At 38.7% G+C, this 27,426-nt stretch overlaps 2 protein-coding genes across 4 annotated transcripts in view; both read left to right on the top strand.

Moving 5' to 3' along the window:
* The first annotated feature begins 71 nt into the window (after nt 1-71).
* Nucleotides 72-18,156, top strand: mon1a (MON1 secretory trafficking family member A). Its single transcript, XM_062046090.1, has 6 exons — nt 72-221; nt 3,806-3,957; nt 10,662-11,036; nt 13,289-14,054; nt 15,591-15,738; nt 17,549-18,156. Exons 2-6 carry the CDS (start codon nt 3,834-3,836, stop codon nt 17,687-17,689), a joined length of 1,554 nt encoding a protein of 517 aa, XP_061902074.1. The 5' UTR covers nt 72-221; nt 3,806-3,833; the 3' UTR covers nt 17,690-18,156.
* Nucleotides 18,157-18,302: 146 nt separating this feature from the next.
* mst1rb (macrophage stimulating 1 receptor b) overlaps nt 18,303-27,426 on the top strand; it is a 48,198-nt gene continuing 39,074 nt past the window's right edge. For all 3 annotated transcript variants that reach the window (XM_062046083.1, XM_062046082.1, XM_062046084.1), the window contains exons 1-2: nt 18,303-20,313; nt 25,409-26,714. In XM_062046083.1, coding sequence (XP_061902067.1) covers nt 25,509-26,714 — 1,206 coding nt within the window. In that variant the 5' untranslated portion in view covers nt 18,303-20,313; nt 25,409-25,508. The remainder of the gene's footprint in view (nt 20,314-25,408; nt 26,715-27,426) is intronic.

Below are 27,426 nucleotides of genomic sequence, written 5' to 3'. Positions count from 1 at the left end.
CAAGGTCAGGTTAGGTATCATAATCAACAAAACACTACAACATCTGTAATAATGGCGTGATTCAAGAATAGGACTTCATATCCCACAATTCCTACTTCCGCTTCCGGGAAGAGCATAGAGGCATGTTGTCGAAACAGAAGAAACAAGACGACGAAGTGAGGCGATTTTCTGCCAGCGAGTTATCTGCCGTGGCTGCTTGAAGATAGCTGAAGGAATGAAAGGTATTTTTCTGTTAAAATGTAACAAACTGTTATCTATGCGAGTGCTTCCTTAATGTCAAAACCGCGACACAGTAAAACTTAGCCAACTCATCCAATGTTAATTTAGCTGTCAAGTAGTGACAATTGTCTCTATGTGTGGCCAAATGGTAAAACATGCAAAGTAAAGCATAAAATACCGTCAAATTATTATGTTTTTCCTTTATATTTTAGTAATATATAAGTCTCATTTGGGCGAAGGTTGGTCACCGACCACAACATTGGGTGTGTACATTAAACGTGCCTCCACGGAAATGATTTTGATTGACATTGATAAAGAACTAGTTATCTAATGGGAAAACTACTCAATACTACGGCCCCTGAAGGCACCAAACTACTGTACAGCATTCTATAATGCACACAAACGCCATGAGCGAGATGCCTAAAACATTTTGTTTTTGTTTTTTTTCCAAGTACAAACTCAGAAAAAAAGTACCACCATAACTATCCATTATTCCATTTTCTACCGCTTGTCCCGTTCGGTGTCGCGGGGGCTTCCGCCCGAATGCGGCTGAGATAGTAGTTATGGTGGAGCCTGACATTCAAATACAGTAGCGTAGTAGGCGTAAGTATTCATTTAAAACAAGGCAGGGGTTTTATTCGACACGTATATTGAATATTTTTGGCCACTGTAACATTACACACATTTTGAACAGTAACACTGTTTTTGAATATAGGAAAATAAAACACTGTTCTTAAATAAGTAATTAAATCTTTGGCGTACCACTAGATCAGGGGTCGGCAACCCGCGGCTCCGGAGCCGCATGCGGCTCTTTGACCACTCTGATGCGGCTCAGCTGCATACTTGCCGACCCTCCCAGTTTTCCCAGTATACTTAACGACCCCCCCCCCCCCGATTTTCCCAGGAGACTGCCTCTCCTAGAAATCTCCCAGGGCAAATATTATCCTATTTTCACTCTAATGACTTAATCAAGGGCGTGCCCTAATGGCAGTGCATTAATTGTCCTCTGTAGGATTTACAAACAGCGTGCCAGCCCGGCCACATGTTATATGTTGCTTTTACTTGCACACGTAGGAGACAGCAAAGCATACTTGCTCAACAGCCACACAGCTTATACTGACGGTAGTCGTACAAAAACAACTTTAACACTGTTACGTTACAAATATGCGCCACACTGTGAACCCACACCAAAAAAGAATGACAAAAACATTTCTGGAGAACATCCGCACCGTAACACAACACATCAAATACCCAGAATCCCATGCAGCCCTAACTCTTCCGGTCTACATTATACACCCCCGCTACCACCAAACCCCCCCACACATCAACCCCCCTTCTCCGTGCGTCGGTTGAGCGGAAGAGTTAGGGCTGCATGGGATTCTGGGTATGTGTTGTGTTGTGTTTATGTTGTGTTACAGTGCAGATGTTCTCCAGAAATGTGTTTGTCATTCTTTTTTGGTGTGGGTTCAAAGTGTGGCGCATATTTGTAACGTAACAGTGTTAAAGTTGTTTTTGTACGACTACCGTCAGTGTAAGCTGTGTGGCTGTTGAACAACTATGCCTTGCTGGCACTTACGTGTGCAATCAAAAGCTGCATTCAACATGTGGCCAAGCAGGTACGCTGTTTGGGCAGGCTGTAGAGGGCGCTAAAAGCAGTGCCAGCACGTCCTGAAATTTGGGAGTCTCCCGGAAAATTGAGAGGGTTGGCAAGAAAGACGCTATCAAGCGCCGTTCAATTAAAAGTCGCGGGCCGCACTAACATTAAATTTCCATATAGAGATGCGTGCCGGTGCGTGTGTCAGAGACCCCTGGTTAACATAGCGCAAAGCAATTTAAGCTTTGTATGCGGTGTTTTTCATTTTAAATTTTCAAAAATTTTTTGTGGCTCCCATTGTTTTCTTTAATTTGTGAAACTTTCCAAAATGGCTCTTTGAGTGGTAAAGGTTGCCGACTCCTGCACTAGATGGACCCTAGTACATAATTGCCAACCCTACCGATTTTCCCGGGAGACTCCCGAATTTCAGTGCCCCTCCCGAAAATCTCCCGGGGCAACCGTTCTCCCGAATTTCTCCCGATTTCCATCCGGACAATATTATTGGGGGCGTGCCTTAAAGGCACTGCCGTAAGCGTCCTCTACAACCTGTCGTCACGTCCGCTTTTCCTCCATACAATCAGCGTGCCGGCCCAGTCACATAATATATGCGGCTTCTACTCATACATAAGTGAATGCAACGCATACTTGATCAACAGCCGTACAGGTCACACTGAGGGTGAGTGTATAAACAACTTTAACACTGTTACAAATATGCGCCACACTGTGAACCCACACCAAACAAGAATGACAAACATATTTCGGGAGAACATCCGCACCGTAACACAACATAAACACAACAGAACAAATACCCAGAACCCCTTGCAGCGCTAACTTTTCCGAATATACACACCCCGCTACCACCAAACCCCAACCCCCCCAACCCCACCCACCTCAACCCCCCCCCCCCCCCCCCCAATCTCCCGAATTCGGAGGTCTCAAGGTTGGCAAGTATGCCCTAGTATCACAGTTTGAGAACCACTGGTGTAGACGAAAGTTGGCTGACTTTTGATGGGACGGAATGAAAAGGTGTTTAACCATTACGCCTCCTCAAAATTCCGCCAACTTTCTTCTGGCCTTTTTTCTTATCTTTTTTGGATTTAAAGACATACATCCCTCGAGTCTGCCTCCCCCTGGAAGCCTTGCAAATGTCTATTTTGTTACAGGAACTTGCAACATTTCTCTAGTATGGTTGGTTGTGACATTTTTAGCGTTTTTCTTATGGTTTTGTTTTGGATCTCGCAGCGATAATGCAATTTCAGAATTGTCCTGGTCTCCTTTTCTATGCTGAGTGTGTTCTTAGTGTTGGTATAAATATATAATACACATTAATTCTTAGTTTTTCTAAGTCCAAACCATAGGCTGGGGAAAAGCCAAAAGTGGATACATATTGTATGTTCATTTCTAGTTTTTAAGTTGTCAATTAGTTTTCACAGTGCACTTTTTGCTGAATTCAAATTTCAGGTACATGGTAGGTTAATTTATTATATTGCACAATTTTAAAACAGCCACCCCTGCTCCAAAGTGCTGTACAAATTAAAAACAGAAAGGTAAAAAAAAGTACAATATAAATCACAATAAGTAAAAAAAAAAAAAATCCTATATATATAAAACACAGCTAAACAAACCAATCAATAAAATGTTTAAAACAAAATACCGGTAAGCAATAGAAAAGAAAAAAAAGAGGAACATCCATAAAAATAGTATTTAACACATAAATATTAACATAAAAATGTCCCAAAATAATGTCAGTATTACAGATAATATACACGTCATTTAATTATTTTGTACACATTTTTTGTAACTTGGTTTTTCATACCTTGCCTTTCGCAGTTAGGATAGGCTCTAGCTCATTTCAGATATTTTCCCTCAATTGTGTGATCTAAATTCTGTAACAAAGGAATAAAAATGGTGGGTTTCATTTGGCCAAAAGTGGATGTATACAGTATATATATTTTTATACATTTAAAAAGCTGAAGATGACTTTTCTCCAAGGTATGCACCCATCCTATCCGTAATAGTGATGGATGGAGAGAACCAAAGGCCTTCTGTGCCATGGGAAAATGGCACCCGTACACCTGTGGACCGTCTTCGCATCGAGAGGGCCGACAGTCCCACACCGGGTCTGGTTGAGGGAACCGAACCAGGTGAGGCTGGCCTAGCATTCAGCGGCAGATTTTCTTAAATTTTTAGGTTGACGCGTTCTGAAAATTCATGTGTAATTGATTGGTGCAAAATATATTTTTTAAAATGCCATCGTAAAGCATTTTGCTTTGTAATGTTGACAAATATTTTTTTGTAATTTGACTGAGGTGAGATTTCCAGACATATTTTCCAAACAAGCCTGAAACTGTGCAACAGTTCAATATCAGATTATATGTGGTTGAATGACCGCTGTGGATGCAATACCAATTTAGTTATCAGAGATTACAGGGAAGTAGTTTTTCCCCCTTTCGTATCCTAAATCAACGTTCTCCACTGAAATGAATATAAATCAATTACCGTATATTCCGGACTAAAGGCGCACTTAAAATCCTTTTTTCTCTCAAAACTTGACAGTGCGCCTTATAACCCGGTGCACCTGATGTACGGAATAATTCTGGTTTTGCTTACCAACCTCGAAGCAATTTTATTTGGTTCATGGTGAAATGATAAGTGTGACCAGTAGATGGCTGTCAAACATAAGAGATGCGTGGAGACTTCAATATGATGGCAATATGACTCAAGTAAACTGCACCAACATTTTATATGTTCCATTGAAAATATAGAACGTTACACACGGTGCTCAAAAATCTATCAAAATGTTTTAGTATAACTTAGGTAAGCTATGAAGCCACACCGCTTGATGGATTGTCGGCGTATTAAACATACAAGTATTATTATGGTGTGTGTATAAGGTAAGACATATTATCTGGCGTTTTGTTTGGCAATATTATGCAATAGTAACTTTTCTTACCTTCTGGTACCTGCTGATCTGTATTTGGGATCTGATAAATCCTGAAAAATTGCGTGCGTCCGCCTTTGTAGTCCATGGCGACACCGCAGTCGATAAGCTTCGTCTTTTTCTCTATCTTCTTGTTATGGGACATTCACCCTCCGCTGTTGCCATTTCTATTATAAAGTAGTGTAAAGTTCTTACTTATATCAGTCAGTAAACTCGCCATTAAAGTGCTAAAACATACCGGGGTAGTGAGTTTACATTATTCACCCAAGGAACTTTAGTTATTAGAGTGTTCTGGTCGGACGGTTTTTCACGGGACACATTTCTGGTGTGGTGGTTTCAAGATGAGGAGATGCTGCTCCGTTATTGATTTAAGTAAAGTCTGAATGTCATTAAAACAGTTAGCTCAATCTTTTTACACTTCTTCCACCCCCGTCCTTGCACGCTACATAGCCTCTCCTTTTGTCCTTCAAACATACTGCTGAGTATTGTGGCCAAACAGCTCAATTTTTGTTTCACAGAACTTTCCTCACTAAGGTCTTATTTTTGTTCGTGTGATCAGCAGCAAACTTTAGATGAGCCTTAAGGTGTCGCTTCTGGAGCAAGGGCTTCCTTCTTGCATGGTAGCCTCTTAGTCCATGTGGATGCAAAACACGCTTGACTGTGGACACTGACACCTGTGTTCCAGAAGCTTCCAATTCATTGCAGACCTGCTTTTAGGTGGTTCTCGGGTGACTCTTGATCATCCTGACCAATTTTCTCTCAGCAGCAGGTGATAGCTTGCGTTTTCTTCCTGATCGTGGCAGTGACAAAACTGTGCCATGCACTTTATACTTACGAACAATTGTCTGCACAGTTGCTCTTGGGACCTTAAGCTGCTTTGAAGTGGCTCAAAGTGACATTCCTGACTTGTTCAAGTCAATGATTCGTTTTTTCAGATCTGTGCTGAGTTCCTTTGACTTTCCCATTGTCGCGTTTGTAACCGAGTCTAATGACTGCATCACATGAGCCCTATTTAAATGGGCTCAGAGAAGTCAACAGTTGTCGTCAATCATAATCACTCACATGAAGTTAAGATGCAATGCCATGAAGCTAATTTGATTTGATTGTAACTTTTCTACATCACCAACATTGATAATGTATGTTGCTGTATGTATACTTTTGACCCAGCAGATTTGGTCACATTTTAAGTAGACCCATAATAAATTCATAAAAGAACCAGACTTCATGAATATTTTTTGTGACAAACAAGTATGTGCTCCAATCACTCTATCACATAAAAATAAAAGTTGTATAAATGATTGGAAACTCAAGACAGCCATGACATTATGTTCTTTACAAGTGTATGTATACTTTTGACCTCGACTGTGAGTGTATGTATGTATATATATGTCTATCTCGGTCATTCCTGCTTATGAGTTATATTTTTCAACAGTTTGAGATGCATTGAATGTTTCCTGATTGGTGAGTGAAAGGAAGAAAAAGGGTAAGTGAGATGTAGATATTTTTTGGCCGGGTTTTGAAAAATTTTTTTTTAAAGTGATTGTTGATCGGTGTCATCCTTTCGACAACGGGGCAAAAGCTACACTACTTGATATACACACCAAAACAACACAATCCGGTAGATTTGTAATAATCGCAAACATTGTAATGATAAATGTCAATACACAGCAGGCCTTTTACAGAAATACAGCCTTTTTTAGATGAAAATAGCACTTTAGATCCATTTCAGTCTGGATACAAGGCTTTGCACAGTACTGAATCTGCACTTTTAAAGGTTTTTAATGACTTGCTTTTAATGTCTGATTCTGGTAGCTCTGCCATTTTAGTGCTTTTAGATCTTACAGCTGCCTTTGACACAGTCGACCACACAATTCTTTTAGACCGCCTGAGAGACTGTGTGGGTGTCAGGGGGACTGCATTAGAGTGGTTCAGATCCTACCTGTCAGAGAGGTCCTTCTCTGTCAGGCTGGGGGACGCCACCTCTTCTTCTGCTCCGCTTTACTGTGGTGTCCCCCAGGGATCCATTCTAGGCCCCATCCTGTTTTCCTTGTACATTCTCCCTCTTGGAGAGATTTTTAAGAAACATGGAGTGTCTTATCACTTTTATGCAGATGACTGCCAAATGTATATGCCAATTTCAAAAGGCCACGGCCCCCTGACACCCCTTCTCAACTGTCTATGTGATGTCAAGGCTTGGTTAGCCCAGAATTTTTTAATAATGAATGAGGGAAAAACGGAAATTTCAGTTTTTGGTCCGGCCCTCACTGACTTGGGACCATTGCAAAATCATGTGCGTCCCAAAGTCACCAGCCTTGGCGTCACTATAGACAGCCATTTTAAATTTGACAAACAAGTCAATGGCGTTTTAAAATCGTGTTTTTATCATCTTCGTCTTTTAGCAAAGGTAAAACCATTTTTATCTTTTAACCTTTTTGAACAAGTCGTGCATGCTTTTATTTCAAGTCGCCTAGACTACTGCAATGCACTTTATGCTGGCATTAGCCAAAAAACTCTCTCCCGGTTGCAGTTAGTCCAGAACGCGGCAGCACGACTTTTAACAGGGGCCAGGAAACGTGAGCATATAACCCCAATTCTTCGGAGTTTGCACTGGCTCCCTGTTCATTTTAGAATTGATTTTAAATCCTTGCTGTTTGTTTTTAAAGCTTTACATGGACTGGCACCTCAGTATATCTCGGACCTCATCCAAATTTACACTCCTGCGCGCGCTCTGAGGTCCGAGAGCCAGCTCCAGCTCGTGGTGCCCAGGACGAGACTTAAAACCAGGGGAGACAGGGCCTTCTCTGTGGTCGGCCCTAAACTCTGGAACACTCTGCCCCTCCATGTTCAAACTGCTCCCACAGTGGAGTGTTTTAAGTCTCGTCTAAAGACCCACTTTTATTCTTTGGCTTTTAACACTACGTGAGTTGTGTGGTCTTCTGTCCTCTGTTGTCCTGTGTGGTTAGGGTTAGGGTTATAAATTTTGATGTCTATTTTACTGTTTTAATTGGTTTCACCCTTTAAAATCGTTTTTAATCATATTTATTTTTTATATTGTCTCTGTATTGGTTTTCTATTCATTTATTCTTTGTTTTTATTCAGTCATTGGTGTAGCATAATATTGTTTTTAATATTGTTTTTAATATAGTTTTTAATATTGTTTTTAATATTGTTTTTAACATGGCTGTGCAGCACTTTGGAAACATTCTTGTTGTGTAAATGTGCTATATAAATAAAGTGGATTGGATTGGATTGGATAATAACTAACACATTAAATATGCTGGATCTCTGGTTCATTGAGGGCTCTGCTATTATGCATGCTCAGTCTCTTGACCGGCTTTATGGGGACAATTGATGGAACAGTCATCATTGGTTAATGTTAGTGTTCAGTGTTTCCACCTGTGCTTTTCCTGCGTTGACAAGTCACAGTAGTATCTGCAGGGAAAAAAGTACCCATTGTACCATGAAGAAACATGCATACTAGATGACATTGTCACTTATTAACTTTCCTTTGGGGTGAAAGCGGTCGCATGCGTTAACTTGCTACAGACATGCAGTAGGATGCCAAAACACGCTCTTAACTGTACTTGTTTTTAGTGCTTCAGTTTTCATTTTTAGTTCTCATTTTTGATATTTTGGTTAGTCGCGTTGTGTGTCTGTGTGAAATATGACTGAACTAAACTACATGAGCAAATTGTATCTTGTGTGTCTCTAAGGTTATGCTTTTTGAGTACCAAATCCTTTTTTTTTTTTTTTACCCTATTGCTTGTATTCTGACATGTGACTTCTTCTTGGAAGTAAACAACTGTGGTGGTCAACCAAACCAATATGGCTAGTGTGCAAGAAACAGAATGCGAACTATCAAAGTACGCAAGGGGCTTAGATCTTCCCGCAAAAAGCAGGTGTGAGCAAAAAATAAAATTATGCAATGGAATAGATCCCTATACTTTATCAAAAAAAGATTTGTCGAGTGATATCAAGGATTAGCCTTCAGTGGAGTTCCCAGACATATCGAACTATCCTGCGCTTCACATGTCATTCTACATGACAAAACAGATGAAAGCTTGGAAAAGCATGGAGGTCTACAACTTCTTTGTGTGCGGCTGGGTTAAGGAAATTGGTATCAAAACTTTCCCGGATAAATCATGCATCGTTTTTGCTTGGGTTTGCATTTCATGATTTAACTTCGTGTCTACAGCATTGTTTGTTCCCTTATTGTTGCACGCGCCGTTTACGAATACGGATGTTTTTCCCTGTCTTTATCAAAATGTAACTATAGATATCAACATTGTGTATGTGCTGAAAGCTTCATTCATGATTGCTGCCTTTAAAAGCGAAACTATATTTTTGCTCACATTTGCTTTCTTTTATTTGGACTTGCCGAGTTGGTGCTTTTTGAAACAATCGTAGCAAAAATGTGTTTTAAGAAAGACAAATAATATCAAAATAATACTTTAATGGGAAACACTAAATGTTAAAAGTATATCAAACAAACCTTTTAACGAAGTGATCACTCCCTTGGACTGGAGTGTGTGCTGTTTTGCTCGTCGTCTTTCGTAAAATACTTTAGTCTTCCGCCTTTCTTGATTACCTCTCGAGAAACTCTGAAGAAACGTTTATCCTTTTTGCAATTTAAACGGTTTGTACAGCCGAAACCAACGCAAGCTTAGGGCATTTTTCTTCGAGAAAGGCTAAATGGCCCCTATTACTCATAAAGAACAGACACTGGCTGGACCACTATGCATGTGTAATGAACCGGACGTGAGGTAATTTAAATCCAAGCAATATGGATACAACTCTTAGGACACATGCCTGAATGAATGATTTAAATAAGTAATCTCAACATTGGGCTCAATTCCATCCATCCATCCATTTTCTACCGCTTATTCCCTTCGGGGTCGCGGGGGGCGCTGGAGCCTATCTCAGCTACAATCGGGCGGAAGGCGGGGTACACCCTGGACAAGTCGCCACCTCATCGCAGGGCCAACACAGATAGACAGACAACATTCACACTCACATTCACACAGTAGGGCCAATTTTTAGTGTTGCCAATCAACCTATCCTCAGGTGCATGTCTTTGGAGGTGGGAGGAAGCCGGAGTACCCGGAGGGAACCCACGCAGTCACGGGGAGGACATGCAAAATCCACACAGAAAGATCCCGAGCCCGGGATTGAACTCACGACTACTCAGGACCTTCGTATTGTGAGGCAGACGCACTAACCCCTCTGCCACCGTGCCATTATTCTAAATATTGATGCTGCTGCTTTGACATTTTGGACAAGTTAGGGAAAGTTATCTTTTTTCCAGTGCTGTTAGAGGTCCATAAAGTCATGCTTAAGTGAGTTTGGTGCGTACGAACATGACTATCCCATACACAATTCTGATTTCAACCCCATCAAACACCCTTGGGGTTAATTATTGGGGTAGTATGCTATTTTCTACCATTTTCTGTCAAGTGTCCTACAACACATGTTTTTTTTTTTTTTAAATGTCAGTTTTTATATTCATCTTTTGCTATGTTCTCAGGTATACACATCAGAGTCATATATTTTGGAACTTGACGCATGCTAACTGTTGAGGTGCTAGATTTCTTCTATTCTTCTTTTGCAGGTATACACCAGAGTAATATTTTAGTCCTTAACAAATGCTAACTGTTAGCATGCTAACTTTTATTTTTTAACAAATGCTGCATATTTTGTTAGTTGACTGTATTTGGCTAGAATATTAATTCAATTTGGCTTCGTATTGTCAGCATTCACATGCAATTACTACTGAAATTACTGTGTCTAGTTTGTTGTTTTTTTCTGTGGAAAAACTGTTGTTTCAGTCTTTCTTAAGCTTTCTTGCTCATTGAGAGCTTACACATGCATACGTTCTATTGCCAATGACCATTTCTCTGGTTCACACAGGCGCTGGTCAGAAGAGTGCCATGTTTTTCCATGCACAGTCCTTTGAGGATCTGACTGCTGAACCTGAAGAGTCGCACGGAGAGACTGAGGTGCTCAAGTCTCAGGACTGTGGAGAGGAGATCAGAACGCTGGTGGGTGAAGAAAGAGTCAAGGAGCAGCATAACATTCCATCAGACTGTAGCACTAAAGAGGAGGATGTGTCCAGCGAGGCATGGAGAAGCCACAAAAAGCACATGTTTGTGCTGAGCGACGCCGGAAAGCCAATTTACACCCGCTATGGCACAGAGGAGGCTCTGTCCAGCACCATGGGTGTGATGATGGCCCTTGTTTCCTTTGTTGAGGCTGAGAAGAATATCATCCGCTCTATTCATGCAGGTCAGAAGACACTTATAACGTTTACTTAGTTGAAAAATCTGTGGAATTTCTGTTGTTAAAATCATGTAAACACGCCCAAGTCAGAATGTTATCAAACTCTTCAGGAAAAAATATGCCTTATAAAATCCAAAACTTTTGAAGTTAGAGTTGCTGTAATTACACGAGAAAACAGGCTATCGGCAAGCCCATAAATTATTTAAAACCTTCAATTGGGTCCTTAAAAATATACTGTGTCTGTATCAAGGAAGAATACACTGTGCTGAAGATTGACTGCACTTGTTTTAACCACTGTTGTAGTAGCATCTATGGTACATGAATGTTTTAAAAATGATGAGGAGATTGGCAATCAAAAGTATCTTTATTGCAAAAACAAAACTGGCTGCTGTGGACGATTGCTTTATTTTAATTAATTTAAATTTTTGCATATATGTGATTCATTTTACTGTATTTTATTTCATTCATGTTTTTTGACTTAAGTGTTAATTTAGGTATAAGATCGTGTGTGAATGTTGTCTGTCTATCTGTGTTGGCCTTGTGATGAGGTAGCGACTTGTCCAGGGTGTACCCCGCCTTTCGCCCAAATGCAGCTGAGATAGGCTCCAGCACCCCCCGCGACCCCGAAAGGGACAAGCGGTAGAAAATGGATGGATGGATGCATCCGAATTTGACTAAACTTTGATTTACATCACAGTCTAGGATGGAACTTGTTCATAACCGGAGGAGAACATTTGATTTTTTTTTGCATTTTCTTTAAAATGTTGTCACCCTTATTCTAACAGAATGACATTCAAAGCAGTGTCCAGCGGTGTCCCAGCAACTGTTACCAAAGTTCACTTGTGTTAATTCACAAATTAGAAAATGAAGGGTATTTTATCTTTTAACATATTTTATGTATGATATATTAATTACAGTTAAGGGGGAACTGTACTTTTTTAGAAGTTTTGACTATGGTTCACAATCCTTATGAGAGACAATAAGTCAAAAGTATTTTTTTTGCATTCTAACCTGTAAAATTGTCTCGTTCTTGGTGGCTAGCTCACGAGAGCAATCAATTCTACCTCTAAGTCACTTTAAAAATGCATTAAAAAACCGTCAACAATACGTTCTGTATCCTGTATAATAACCAAGCCGTGGTGACATTGTTATTGTAAGAGCAAACACTGAGGAACTCTTTCTCTAGTGTAGTACTAGTAACACATCGGCATGCTTTGGTATTAGCCGTAAAAGCTAGCTAAGGAAATAGATAAGCTTGCTTCTGCTTCAACACGAAACGTGTTTGAGTTTGAATTGCACAACACTGTGATAGAACACCAATCCGTACTAGCTGAAAAACATGAACGATCCTATTACAGTATCTGTAAAGTATTAGCCCACATTTCATGTTTTGTTTGTGCACAGCTAGCCAAACAGCGTGTGTACTGTAGTTGTAATAACACGCATGACGTGCTGTGTGCATCATGATCAATATTATAGTGAGTCACTCGATGGACAGTTGACCGTTTGGTCCAGTTGGCCGGGGATGTTTTTTCCAGTTTGTTTGGTTAAGCACTCTATTTATGTAAAAATATCATAGCTTCAAATTCCACATTTTGTAGCTTTGAATCACACTGACCTCACTTTCTCGGCTTCTGTCTGCTCCAACTACTCACCTTTTCTACGTGCTCGCTTCTATAAGCAGCTGTTCATCCTCCGTGTACTTGGCTTCAAAGAGATAAAGTTATCAATCCTCATTTGTCCAAAAATAGTCGTCTTTGTTGTCTGTTACTAGGTCTGCCTTGGTTAGAACACACACTTGCCTTTTGTTTCCGGAAGTAGGAGCACACAATTGTTGCCAGAAGTCAAAAGTGCGCTGCTGTGCATATGGAAATCAATACTCGGAGTAAGTCAGTCCCAGCAATGATTAAAATGATCAAAATACGGTACATATTGTACATATTAGATATTGATATGAACGTGTCTGTTATTACATTATATATAGACTTGCAGTGTGTATATAAAACGTTTCAAAGTTGTTTTGAAGGGCTTTGAAGGCTACAATGGCGACTACTATTAGCAGCATCTTGCATGCGGTTATCATGTTTAAAATCCCCCCAAAAAAGAGACTTGTCTCTCAAAATGATTGTGAACGATAGGCAAAATTCTTTAAAAAAAAGTGCAGTTCCTCTTTAAGAAGATAGTATTACATTGACAGTACCACAAGTTCCACTGTTTGCAAGAAAGAAAACTGACTATCCATGTGACCTGTTTTTCAGATGGCTGTAAAGTGGTTTTCCTCACCAAGAGTCCGCTGGTCCTGGTGGGCGTTTCTCGGACTTGTCAATCTGACAAGGAGCTTCTGAGGGAACTGCAGTATGTCTATTATCAAATTGTTAGCCTGCTCACTCTTACCCAGCTCAACCACATCTTTCAGCACAAGCAAAACTATGACCTACGTCGCCTGTTGGCTGGTTCAGAATATCTCACTGACAACTTGCTCTATCGGCTGGACCACGACCCGGGCCTGCTGCTAAGCGCTGTCACCTGCCTGCCTCTAGCTAGCTCGTCCAGGGACGTCATCTCATCGAGCCTGCAGGCCGCCAAATCCAAAAACCTGGTGTTCTCCATTCTGCTGGCAGGAGACCGCCTGGTCACTCTGGTTAGAAAAAAGGACCAGTTCTTGCACCATATAGACTTGCACCTTGTCGTCAACCTTGTCAGCTCCTCCTCATCTTTTCGAGAGGGCGAAGGCTGGACACCGATCTGTCTGCCAAAGTTCAACACTGCAGGGTTTTTCCACGCACATATTTCCTACTTGGAACCTAAGTCAGAACTGTGCCTTATTCTAGTCTCAACAGATCGAGAGGACTTTTTTAACATGTCGGACTGCAAGCAAAAGTTTCTAGACCGGCTGAGTAAACGCAGTGCCTATCAAGCCCTGAAGGAGGGGCTGAAGACTCCCAGCTACACTTTGGAACAAATTGGCATCATAGAACTCAGGCACTTCCTGTACAAATCAAAGAGCTCTGGACTATATACCAGGTGGGTTGCAAAAAATTCTGAAATACTTACATATTTTCATTATTGGTCTTTCTAAATATTGTTTTATTAGTTTAGTTTGCCTAACTTGTTCTGCTAAAAAGGCTATTATAACTCATTTTTTACATGTGAAAAGGACATTTTTGTCTGTAGTACTCAAAAAAGAGAAAAGCAATATTGTATAGAATACTGAAAAACAGTGTAAATAACTAACTAAACCTTTTAAATATGAATTTGAAGAAGCTAACAAAAAACTGAAATCGGAGATTTACACACATACTGGGACTCTTGCCACATATGATTGTGCCAATCGATCTAGAAGATGCTCTAGAACAGGGGTGTCCAAACTTTTTCCACTGACGGCCGCATTCTGAAAAATCAAAGCAAGCGGGGGCCATTTTGTTATTTTTTATTTTAAAAACCAATACAATATATGTATAAAAAATATACATTTAGGCCTCCACTCAGACTTGATCCCGGGGACCCCAAAGGGTTTTGGTCAAAAAATATTAAAAATGTGTCATTATTCAGTATTATTATTTTTATTATTATTCAAGTTTTAAATCTCTAGATCAACATTAGGTCTATCTGTCAATATAACGGTTTTAAAGATTTAGGTTGTATGCTCTTGTTGTCAAAGAAAACCCATTTTTTTTATGGAAAAAATACAAAATATGCAATATTTTCACACCATAACATTTTTAAGTGGAATATTTGAGATTGTATAATAATTGGAGCCTTAAAAAGGTCAATAACTCATAACAACATTGATTTTAATTAATTATTTTTTGAGCAATGACACTTAAAAACAAATCACACTAAAATTATTGGGGATCCAAATAATTATAGTGTTAAAAAATAAATTCTATTTTTTTTTTACTGTTTACTTTTAACACAATAATCTCGAGATCAACTTCAGATCTATCCGTCAATTATACGTTTTATTGTTGTTCATGTTTTTCGTTTGTTCGTTTTAGGCCCTTCTTTATAAAAAACAGCTTAGTTTTTTATATGGCAAACACAAAATATGCAACATTTTCCCCCAAAATATCTCAGATGTGACGTAAATGGAGCCTTGAATAGGTCAATAATTCATAATGACATTGAAGAAAGAAACAGCCTGCATGGCAGCTTTGTGTTATTAGAGTATACAATGCGACATTTTCTTGTTATATTTCACCTGTTTGCTCTTTTATACCACTTATGATGTTTTTAATTGTTTTCAATCCTATTTTTAAAATGTGCCCTGGGGCCGTTAAAAAATGACCTGCGGGCCGCACTTTGGACATCCCTGCTCTAGAAGAAACAACACACACCAGTTATAGAGAAGATATCAACAAGTGTGAGTGTTAAGACTTTATGTTCTAATGAGAACTTAAAAAGAAGCGCATGGTACTCCATCCATCCATCCATCCATTTTCAACCGCTTGTCTCTCTTGTGGTCTGTCCTGGCAAAATAATTGCAAAGCTGAGTAATCGCTGCATAATAATTTTGCTTTGGTTAGGTAATTGAAGGATTACGTTTCTTTCTACCACCAGTCCAGAGTTACCTGTGGTGTACCAGTCCGATAAAGAGCAGGAGAGGCTAATGGGTTTGTACCAGGACCTTCACAGTTCTTTGCATCATCCAACCAGACCCGTACGCTCCTTTTACCGCAGTGGTGAAACTGAAAACATGATGGCCTGGGTAGGTGACGTGTTTTTTACACCCCTCACATTTCAGCGACCATATATCTTCTTAAAGAACAATACTATAGAATTGAAACTTGAAAATAACTTGGATTAGTCAGTGTATAGCAGTGACGTGTGGTGAGGTATATAATGCAAGTTAGGCACTACCGGTAGTTTTTTTGTAAGTTAAGTTTCATATGCTCTCATCAATGTTAATACTTTAATTTCCATCAGGATCAATAAAGTATCTATCTCTTTATCTAATACAGGCTGCTCATTAAGTGGATAAAAATGTTATCAAATAATTAGGGATGGGAATTGATAAGATTTTTACAATTCCGTTTTCACTTTTGATTCTTCTAAATGGTTCGGTTCTTTATCGATTCTCTTATTGAGTCATAACAAGATAGCAAACAAGCTTATTAGTTTAGAAAAACATGGGTGCCAGAAAAAAATATTTTGTTTTGAAAATAACTTTGATATAATAATAAAATAAATATTTTACTGTAGTAATAAACAAAATATGTTAACTAACATTTTTCTAATTATTTAAGTATTATTTAAAAATTCAATACAGTGTATATGCCCCAAAATAAGTACAACTACGTCAGTCAAAGACTAATACAAGCAAGTCAAGTAGAACTGTACAGTGTGCAATTTTTCAACCATTAACTCTGAAAATTAACCATCACTTTGTGAAAAATTAAGCACATCTGCTTTTTTAGGAAGCATACGTGATATTTCTGACTAATCGCGGTGTCTGCAGCTATGGAGAACAACCTTAGGAAGGAGGCGTGCAAACTGCAGTTCAGACGCCGACTCTGACTTTGTTTTTAATTTTTGCAGTATTAAATAGCAGACGACTTGCTGACAGGGGATCAAAAACGCGTCATTCATTCATCGTTACCACATCCTGTGTCTGCTAATGTTTCTGCTAGTGTTTTCTAAATGTGATGCAATATCCACGTTGCAAGAATTAAGAAGTTGCCCTGTTGTCTTCCTTTTTTGTGAATAATTGTAAAGTTTGTGCTGCGGAAGTCATGCGTGCCCACAGGCATCGACAAGGGAATCGCTAACAAAACTGTCAAAAGATTCCCAGAAATCAAAACCCTGGGTGGCGATTCTCAACAATGACCGGTTTTTGAATCCCATCCCTATAAAATAGTTCTTACTCACATTTATTTACTATTATAAAGTTTAAAAACATTTGGGTTCTTACCTTTTTTATTTGTATGTGAAGTACATGCACCTATCCTCTTCCAGGAAAAGCTGATATACATGCACAATACTTGATCACATTCCGTTTTGTCTAAAAGATTCGTTTGAAATGTTTCTGAGCTTGTGTATATATAAACCTCCATTCTGGTAGTCGCATTCATTCATTCGGTAGAACATTGAAATATATTGGTTTTATTTTGCTTGTGTAAATAGTTTTTTGTTTTTTTTCTTAAACAAAAGCTGCTGGCTTCTTATGTGGAGAAAATGGTATGGTAGCAAGAAGCACCTACTAGCTCACGTACGCCACCACAATTCATATTGATTTAGAATGTGTGGTGACTGAGGGTAGTACAGCGCTTCTCAGTATGTTTTTTTCTGTATTTATAGTTCCATAGGCAAGAATAATGATGCCACACTTGCATAAATTACACGACACAGGCTGTAGATTTTGCAGTGTACCCAGAACGCACCTGAATGCATTATACATTTTCTGTCCTATGTAGTAAATAACTCCGCACAGCCACTATTGCCTTTAAATAGCAGATGTTTTCAATTTTGAAATGATTTCTGAGAAATCCCATCATAATTGCCCTACCCTCTCCCCACAGGTGACAAGCGGCTTTGAGCTTTACATGTGTTTCAGTCCCCTGGGCACAAAGGCGTTGGCTATTTCTGCTGTCAACAAACTGCTTAAATGGATCAGAAAGGAGGAGGATCGCCTTTTCATCTTGAGTCACCTCACTTACTGAGGCTTCTTTGCACAAACCCTGAACATGTTAACCTGGGATCACGCACAAATTTAGTGTTTATGCTTGGGTGGCAAGGCTATGCATGTCTCGTTTCCACTTAATTAATTCACAGTTATGTGATAAAAGCAGGTATTGTATTATGGAAATTTGAGGTCTTTTTTTAGATGTTTTTTTAAAAATTATTTTTTAGTATGGATGAGATCACTTCCAGGTGAAAGAGTTAAATGCTGTATATATCTTCCAGAATGAATGACAATATACTGTATGAACTATTCATATAGTATATTTACAAAAACTGTTTTTGAAATCAACAAAGCTCAATGGTAAAACATGAGTCATAACTGGAATTATTTTTGCTCCAATTTGTGCAGTAACATGAGTCATTACCGGTTTGTGTTTTTTTTGTGATATATAAGAGGGCTATGGATGACAATATACCTCTATGCACTTCCCTAAAGAAAAGCATTTCCTAAAGAAATGTCACAAATTTATTGGCGTTAATTTTTATGAAACTCATCTTAATGTACGGTTACTAATTTAAACACTAGTTGATCAGAAAGCTTTAATCAGTTTGTATTTAAGTCAATTGAGGTGTTCATGGAAAGTTACTCTTGGTGTCTCTCTGCCTGCATTATTTATGCCTTAACTCAATGGTTCTCAACTTTTTTCAGTGAATTACCCCCTGTTGATTATTTTTTAAGCCAAGTAACCAGAGAAAAGCATTTTTGGTAGGTAAAAAAGACATGAAACACAGCACTTGATTGAATAAATGTCTAAATTATTGTTCTTCTGTTGTGTTTGGAATCAAATATACAAATTGTAAACAATGTATTAACTTATTTATGAATAAAGATTGCTCCACATTAAATAAATATACCTAAAGTGCCCTCTTTTGGGATTATAATACAAGTGTTTTAACTGCAAATACAAGTTAACCCTTGTGCAACCTTCAGGCCCAAAACGGGCATTACATGTGTTTCTAATGTGACATGATTGTTCAGTTTGAAGGTTAGCGGTTTGAAATTCGGCCAGGGAATTGCATTGTATTTATGATTTCAACGTTGTTAGAAAAGGGTATAAACAAAGTATACACACTTTCGACTAAGAAGTCTTTTGGCCCCTTGGACTCCCATTATTACTGCTATTTTTTAACAGACTGCAATCCTGATACATTACCATGCTATGTCCATGAAAGCCAAATTAATCTCATTCTTGCCAATTAAAAAACAAGAAAATATTGTTTTGGTGTAATTCCGCCTTTGAACCACCAGATGGCATCAAAAAACATGAGCATAATTCTCAGAGCTTTGATAAGCGTGAATGAGGTAAACTGCTACTAAACGGCTGAAATGCAATGGAAATTCTCTTGGGCAGGCATCTATAACATGGCAAGTATATATAAAATGCTTGTGTGAACTTAAGTCATTTTAGTTCAGTAAAACCAAATTAAGGTATTCAAGGCTGTAATTGGCCACCTTCAAATATTGCAAATATTTTTTAGGAATATTGCTTTTTTTTTGCATTTTCCCATATAAGTTATTTTTGGACAAAAAGGTCATGAAACATAGGAAACCCATTACAACAAATTTTAGATTTGAAGTTTTTAAAATATGTCAAGTTCTGAAAGTAAAATGCTGACTTATGACACTTTTATGAATAAGTGTATACTCCGTCAATTTAATGGTTGAACAAAGATTGATTGCACTACTTTTTTTTTGTCTGTTACACTCAACCTCCCATAAAAGTTATGGACATATCTTTTTAGCGCCAATGTACAAAATCAACAGAAAGATCTAATACTACTGTAGTGTATATATATTCAATTTTTTACATTTGATATTTTATAGTACTGGTGCCTCGATTTGAGAACAAGATGGCCCTATGGTGCAAAGTGGTGCAGGTCAGTTGCAGTTGAACTATATTGTCGAATAAAAATATACTACATAAAGATAATAAAACAAAGCTCTATTTTAACTATATGTGTTATTTTACTACTGACACTAAAATGTTGTCAGGGAAGGGGAAATTTACCATCATATCAGTTCTGTGGGCCTGCATTGAACACGCTTCTCTGTTTCCTAAACAAGTAGAGGGAACTTTACAGTACATTAAGTACGTATGCAAAGTGTAATAAGATGCAAAAACTAAAACAAATAAATTGTGCTTATGTTTGAGACTTTCTGGTGTATTTGTTATAAAATACCTTTATTATTGAGGTGGTAGTTTGCAATTTTGTAGAACTGCAGTGCATTGGCCACGACAACTGGGCTGGCTCATTTAGCAACAATAATGGTGCAACACTTGTTTTTTTTTGCAAATATCTATTGTACCTGGATAACCTGCAATTGATGCCAGTTTAGACAGGTATGTTGCTGTGAACCTGCAGGTCATAGTTTCCACCAGTGCATGGCATCATGTATTAAAGACAACACCACTGCACAGAGATGGGAGGAGGTGAAGGAGGAGGAGGAGCAACCTTGCACAAGATCTGTCCAATAGCATGGACAAACTAAAACTGGTTGCCTTTTCCAGTCCTCAAGAAGACCAGTCTTCTCTGCCAACACTCTGAACCGACACTGCAGCTTTAAATCTGCCAAGTGCAGAGTTGGGGATGACCTGTACAGGTAAGATGTAATTTTAATTTATTTTAAACAAAAGCTTTATATATTGTTTAAATTGCAATATATTTGTAAGGAAAAACCTGTTAAATAGTCGCTCAAATGTATAGGCTACCTTTTTACATTGATACATTTGATGATGGCAGTACTCTGTGGATAACCTTTGAGGTTTGTGCACCATAATATTATTATTATATTATTGTTAGGTAGACAGCAAACGGAAGCATAATTCTGCCGAGGTACACAATCAGATTACAGCTGATGAAAACTGGAATAGTAATACATTTTCAGAATTTAATTAAAATTGAACCAAGTAGAAACAGTCTGTGTGTGCAGGCTGGCTTTAAAAATGAACTGCAAATACTGTAATTCATTCTTACACATTTAAAAAAATAAAATAAAAGTCCTGCGTGCACCATAGATCCTACCACATCCTGCATGCTGGTTCAGGTTGGCTTGGTTTTCCATTTAATCAATACTTGACCTGACACGTTTCACATAATTACTTTTTGCATGTCTGCTCACATCCTCAATCCCCAGTGGATGCATCTTTATTGATTGATGAAGACTGGTGATCCTCTTTACTACTAACAGTATTGGTAGGCTCTACTGCTCATTTAAAATACAGGGCTAGTATTGCAAAAATGGATGTCTGGACGGACATAAGACAATTTGATTAAAACAACTCCCTTAATCCGTTTTGTTTCATACAGTTGTTTGAGCAAAATAACTAAAAGCCATCTGCTCTCATTCAAATCATTTGGCTTCTAACCCCTATATTTCTCTTGTGTCTAAGAAACTACAGTAGGTCCCCTGATTAAGAGTTGGGAATGCTAGCCAATGAGCTCAATGCCCAAGCTGTCAGCTCATAGTCTAACACGATTCACTAAGGCTGGGGTGTCAAACTTGTTTTTATGGCGGTTTTGTCGGCCTTCAGAGGGCCGCTTGCATCAGTGAATATACCTGTATATGTATAATCGCCTATTGATATTATTACACCATTGCCTTTGCAAATGGATAAATTGCTTTGAAATCGTAAGTCAAGATGACAAGTATTTATCTTTATTTTTAGAAAAATGTGTGTGAATGTGAGTGTGAATGTTGTCTGTCTATCTGTGTTGGCCCTGCGATGAGGTGGCGACTTGTCCAGGGTGTACCCCGAGATAGGCTCCAGCACCCCCCGCGACCCCAAAAGGGACAAGCGGTAGTAAATGGATGGATGTTTTTGTTGCATGATCAGATAATACTAAAGTTGAAAATACATGCAATTGTATTCAGTGCATACATGTTTCTATCAAAACGGAACAAATTAATACGATTAGTAGAAATGATGAGTTACTTTATCGATGCACATAATTTGCAGGCATTTCAATAATAATGTTGTGGGCCAAATCTGACACCTATGCACTAAGGCATCAGGGAATGAGATTTACCAATGTACGTTTTTTCCACAGCTGCACCAGCTGGCATCCGTTACATAAACAATAAAACTATGTAAATTAGACTTAGACTTGGACTTCCTTTATTGTCAATTCAAATTTGAACTTTACAGTACAGATAAGAATGAAATTGTGTTGCATTAGCTCGTTTTAGTGTAGGATAAAAGAGCAATAAGGTGCAGAGTGCTTGCATTTACAAAAGAAGGTGCAGATATAAATAGATTTACTGTACAGATAAATAAATAATAAATAAATCAATACGGGTGTTAATCTCTTGGCACCTACCGATTCTATCCGATTCTATCCAATTCCTGGGGTGATGATTAGATTAAGACGCGATTCTTGATTCAACACGAGTTTAGAAAAGCTCCTTCTGGTTGTATGGAAATGGCCTAAAACTTATTTTAAAAAATGGACTCATTAAAAAAATATATTTTGTTTTCTTTGAATCAGTTTTTGAAAATGATGACTAGATTTACAATTTTTATAGTTTTTTTTTGTGCAACCCTATAAATAAGTGCTGGCAATTGATGCATTTAAAAAAAAAACTTTTACATTTGGACTAATCGTGATTAATCACTGTTGACAACATTACACTCCGGCAGCGTTGTTTGTCGTCCACTGCTTGTCTGTGTTCTAGTCGCATTCTTTCTTGGGGCTGCCTCAAAAATGTGTTTTGCTTTCCGATGGTGTTTTGAACTTATCATCGCTGCACTAAATGCAAACTTACCTTGGTTTTATGTACAGCCGTCGGAGTGTATTTTGACATAGTATTACCAACGGACGGTGTGCGCATTGACCTGATCAGTGACCGTGCCTTATAAGTAACCATTTGCGGAGCATGTACTGCCAAAATAATTTGCGTGATTATGCTTTGTTTACACATGATTCATGTGATAGCTTTCAAAACCTTAATATCAAAACTTTGAACAATTTGACAAAAATAAATATTGTTCTCATTTCATTAGTACTCGATACTGATACCTTTGGTATCGAATGTGGCCTCGCTTAACAAACAGGAAGGGATCTATGATGAGCTAAGCGCTGATGTATTGTTGTAATTGTCCCATCTTGATGCTTTAACAATCATTCATTGTTAAGTTGCTGAGCCTTAAGGAACACGCTGATCTCAGAATTTTTAAACTGGCTGCCTCTTCTCAATTTCAGTTTCTTTTCAATTAAACATAAGGAGGGTGACAGTAATCAAATCCACCCGTGTCTCCTGCGCATTCAAAAGCTAACTTTAAACTCACATTCACCTGTTAAACTGTAACACAGCATCAAAAGAGCAAGATTAATAATAACTTCATACTTTTAACTAGACGTTTTCAGATAATATCTCTTTCTTTTATTTTTTATTTTTTTGCTGCCTATATTCAAAGTTGATGAAATGCTCTGACATGAGCAGACAAGCACTTTGATTGAAACTTTCCTCAGACTACCAGTCCGTGGACGTCATTTTCCTTGCAAGGCACGTAGCGGTTGTGACATGAATGTCAACTACAGAGGCCAGGGTTTGTGAGTACAGCCTAACTGTGATGCACCGAGTTAATGATCCACCAAGTTATGTCTGCTCATGATGGAGACACGTTTCAAACTGAAAATAAGGAATATGCTTCACGTGAAACTAGTAACAAACATATACACATATAAATATTACAGTACTGTATTGGCATGGCATACTTATTGATAACAACATACCATTTTAATGACTTTCTGTTTCAAGATGAATAGACCACATAGGTTAAAGGGGATATAATGACAGACGTGCAACAAATGCCTGATTTCACTACAAACAGTGCAAGGTAATATTTACACAAACTGATAGTCATGATGGTTCAGCTTTCTGAGGCTACTAAACTGTGAATCAAGCTATTACTAGTGTGACTTCCCGCTAAGGTTATCCAAACTGTCTTGCCATGTTTAATGTCATTGTTGACCTTTGGTCAACAAGTCATAAATAAATCATGGTAGTAATTTGGAAGAATACAAGTGACCATTTTTTCTTTCTTTTTCTTTTCTTAGTTTATTTCGAACATGAACCCACTTACAGTAGAATACATCACACAATTTCATATCATTTCTCTTGACATCATGTCCAAAAAGGGGTAGGAAGAAGCAAAGCTTATTTAATCCTACCCACTTCAGAGCATTTACAAATACATGTTCATTTACTGTCTTCCTTTGTAACACAATTACGTCAGTGAATGATTAATACAGCAGTTCTTGTAATAAATAATTAAGTCAGTCATGATAAACATACTGAGAATAAGAATATCCCATTTTCAATAAGGTTGAAGGTATTTCTCATAATTCTTCTTTTTATCGAGTGTCTTATCATTGCTTTCAAAAAGAGATATACTTTTTAACATGTTACAAACAGGGTAAGTTAACGGTGGAAAACCATCTCTCAGTGATGTTCATATTATACTTTATTCAACCTTTATCTTTGTAGAGGTATATTGGTAAATAAGATGTTTGAAATAATTGGTCATGATGCATTTGCATTTAAAAAAATAGCAAAACACCAATAACCCCCCCCCCCCCCCCCAAAAAAAAAAAAAAAAACAGGAAAAGCTAAATAAATATGTTTAAAAATTAGGGCTGTCAAAAAATACCACATGTGATTAATCACAAAAAAAATCCCCCATTATGCGCAGATTAATCACAGTTTATTTAGACCACACGTCCTCCTTTACATTAACCATGGATGGTTACCTGAAAGGCGACGTGGGTTGTTGCAGGTGCTCGCTGGTAAATTCCACCCCAAAATACACCCTGACTGGACTTTAAATAAAAACTGGTCCCAAGTTTTGAGCAAGTAAATGACATGCATTCAAGTAAAACACTGAAAAATGTTCCCATATGACATTCTGACAGTAAAACTGCATTTGTGTCCAAATATCAGGGTCTTTTTTTAAGCCAAGTGAAATTATGCATGCGAGTAATAACCTGCGATTAATCATGACTAATCCAAATTTGGAACTGTGTTTATTCTAATTAAAAATATTAATCATTTCACAGCTATTAAAAGTACAAAATGACTTTATTCTATTTTTTAATGACTCCAGCAAGATTTAGCTACCTTTTGAGTGATTTTGGATGGGAGCACGGGGGACGCAACAGCACCATGGACGTTGATTAGAGCGATACATCCTTTCATACTAGAGTCTCCAAAAGACTCCAGTAAGATGAGAAAAAGTTGCTAAATTTGTTGTGAATACTTGCAAAATATAGTTACATCTAAAAAGTCACTAAGTTGGCAACACTATTCCCTCTCAATCAGTCTTCTTATTCTCTGGCAGACCAAGAGTGTATGCGGTGTGTTCAGAAGCAGAGTTACGATGACACCTACTGTAGGCCGCAGTAATGAAAAGCTACATTCACAAACATTATAATGGGAGGGCGAACAGGTAGCGGCCTATCCAATTTTTCAGTCCAAATGTATAATACATTTAAATAAATAAATATTTGGAAAACAAACACTGGGAAGTTGAGCTACAGTACATCCACACACACATTCTGCTCAGTAAAACACATTAGTAAAATTCAGTTAGACATTCTCCCATCCCATTACAAATTATATAAAAATTGTATGTAATTAAATACATTTTTGGGATTCAGTTGAATGATTGTTTATTTTGTCCATCCAAATGTTTCAGGTATCATTGGCCGGCGTTGAAAATGCTTTCGCTCCAACGTCATACCTGGAGGTAACCCTGCTTTTCTGTGCTGCTGGCTCCTGGGCTACCCAGGGTGGTGATGGTCTACTGGACCCCCCGGTGGGGGACATGTGTCTGGCTTCAGACTCTTCTGGCCTCTGCCTTGGCCATCTGTCCCTCACTGGCCCCAAACCCAGTCAACTTCTCTGTGATTTACACCATGCCATTCTTCCAAGCGCGGGGCCCCATCCAGAATATCGTCAACAACTCGCTCTACCAGGAGGTGTACGTAGCCTCTCAGAACGTGATCGAAGCCGTTAACAGAAGCTTGGAGAAGGCGTGGGTGCTTCGCACTGGCCCGGTGGGAAGTCCGGAGTGTCAGGTTTGCGATAAGTGCAAAATCGACAAAGACCCCAACTTCCTGGAGGACACGAACAATCAGGTGTTGCTGTTGGACACCCTCTTTATGTATTTGTATTCCTGTGGAAGCTCCCTATATGGTGTGTGCTATTTTCACCAACTCAACGCTAACGGAGAGCCGCCTTCTATTTCAAAGTGTTTGTTCCGAGCTAATTCCAACTCTGCGGCTTACTGTCCTGACTGCGTGGCCAGTCCTTTTGGTACCAAAGTCACCATGGTGGAGGAGGGTCAGACGGTCTACTTCTTTGTGGCCACCACAGTCAATGAAAGTGTGACTCAACGCTATGGCAGGAAGTCTATATCAGTTCGCCGACCGCTGGCGACAGAGGATGGCTTCTACAGTGATGTTCGGGGCCTGACTGTCCTTCCTGGGCTGAGGGCCACTTACCATATTGAATATGTCTACAGCTTTTTCACTCAGGAGTTTGTCTACTTCCTCTCAGTTCAAAGAGAAAGCCCGCATCAGGAATCATCGCCCTTTCAAACCCGCCTCGGCCGTCTACCACGCAATGAATGGGAGATGAAACGATATCGGGAAGTCATCCTAGAGTGTCGTTTTGAACCTAAACGGCGGCGGAGGAACGCAGCCAGCGAACCCTACAAGGATGTGGTGTACAATGTGGTTCAGGCAGCCCATTTTGGCAAAGCAGGAAGGGAGCTAGCGGACGAGTTGGGAGCAGAGGAGGAGGACGACATCCTCTATGGCGTTTTTGCCGTCACCGACGACAATGGAGTTACCGAGCAGGATTCAGCCCTCTGCGCTTTCCCTATGGACAATGTGAATAAAGCCATCGCCGTTGGAGTGGACGACTGCTGTAAATCTGGACCAGAGCAACTCTCGAGGGGGCTCTGCCACTTCCAGCCCTGTGAGAGCTGTCCTCATGAGGTAAGTCCTCTCAAACACTTCCAGTACAATGAATGACAATATGCGTATTTATAATGTAAGTTTGTATATACGAGAAAGAGTAGCTATTGGTGACTAATGGGAACAGGACGGCAATTTTGGAAAAGTGTATTCAAAACTATGAGATAATACACTTCATGTCACTTCCACATTTTTTTCACTGAGGGCCACATACTGAAAAAATGAAAGAACGAAGGGGAGCCACTTTAAGACAATTTATTCATTATAAATGCCAAAACTAGGGATGTGCTAATCCAGGGATGTCAAACTCGTTTTCATTGAGGGCCACATGGCAGTTATGGCTGCCATCACAGGGCCGTTTGTAACAGCGCAATAATGTATGAATTTGCCTCTGGATTTCATTATTAATTATATATATGTTTTGTAAGTAGACTGTCGATTTTACAGTAAGAACTTTACATTTACAAAATTTTACTGTAAAATAGTGTTTTTTTATTTTACATTTTACGGTGAATATAAAAACAGAACCTCTGTTTTGTTTTTTTGTTTTTTACGGAAAAAGCTGGCAGCTTAATTGCCAGAATTTTACTATTAAATTTACATTGGTTTTCACAGCATTATATTGTTAATGTAAAAACAGTACAAGTTCCTTTTGTATTCTGGCAAATTAGCTGCCAGTATTTTTCTACCGTAAAAACAAATGTACCGTCTTTCCATTTACATTAATATACCA

Source organism: Entelurus aequoreus, linkage group LG01 (genome assembly GCF_033978785.1).
Source record: "Entelurus aequoreus isolate RoL-2023_Sb linkage group LG01, RoL_Eaeq_v1.1, whole genome shotgun sequence".
NCBI lineage: Eukaryota > Metazoa > Chordata > Actinopteri > Syngnathiformes > Syngnathidae > Entelurus > Entelurus aequoreus.
The sequence above is the reverse complement of the archived record's forward strand: the minus strand, read 5'-3'. Positions and strand labels throughout refer to the sequence as shown.

What these genes read in the sequence shown, in the direction of transcription:
- mon1a (XM_062046090.1), top strand. Translation starts at nt 3,834, where the DNA reads ATGGATGGAGAGAACCAAAGGCCTTCTGTGCCATGGGAAAATGGCACC. An exon ending in GGTTGAGGGAACCGAACCAG is followed by an intron (nt 3,958 to 10,661) that starts GTGAGGCTGGCC and finishes TGGTTCACACAG; the next exon opens with GCGCTGGTCAGAAGAGTGCC. An exon ending in AGCTCTGGACTATATACCAG is followed by an intron (nt 14,055 to 15,590) that starts GTGGGTTGCAAA and finishes TTCTACCACCAG; the next exon opens with TCCAGAGTTACCTGTGGTGT.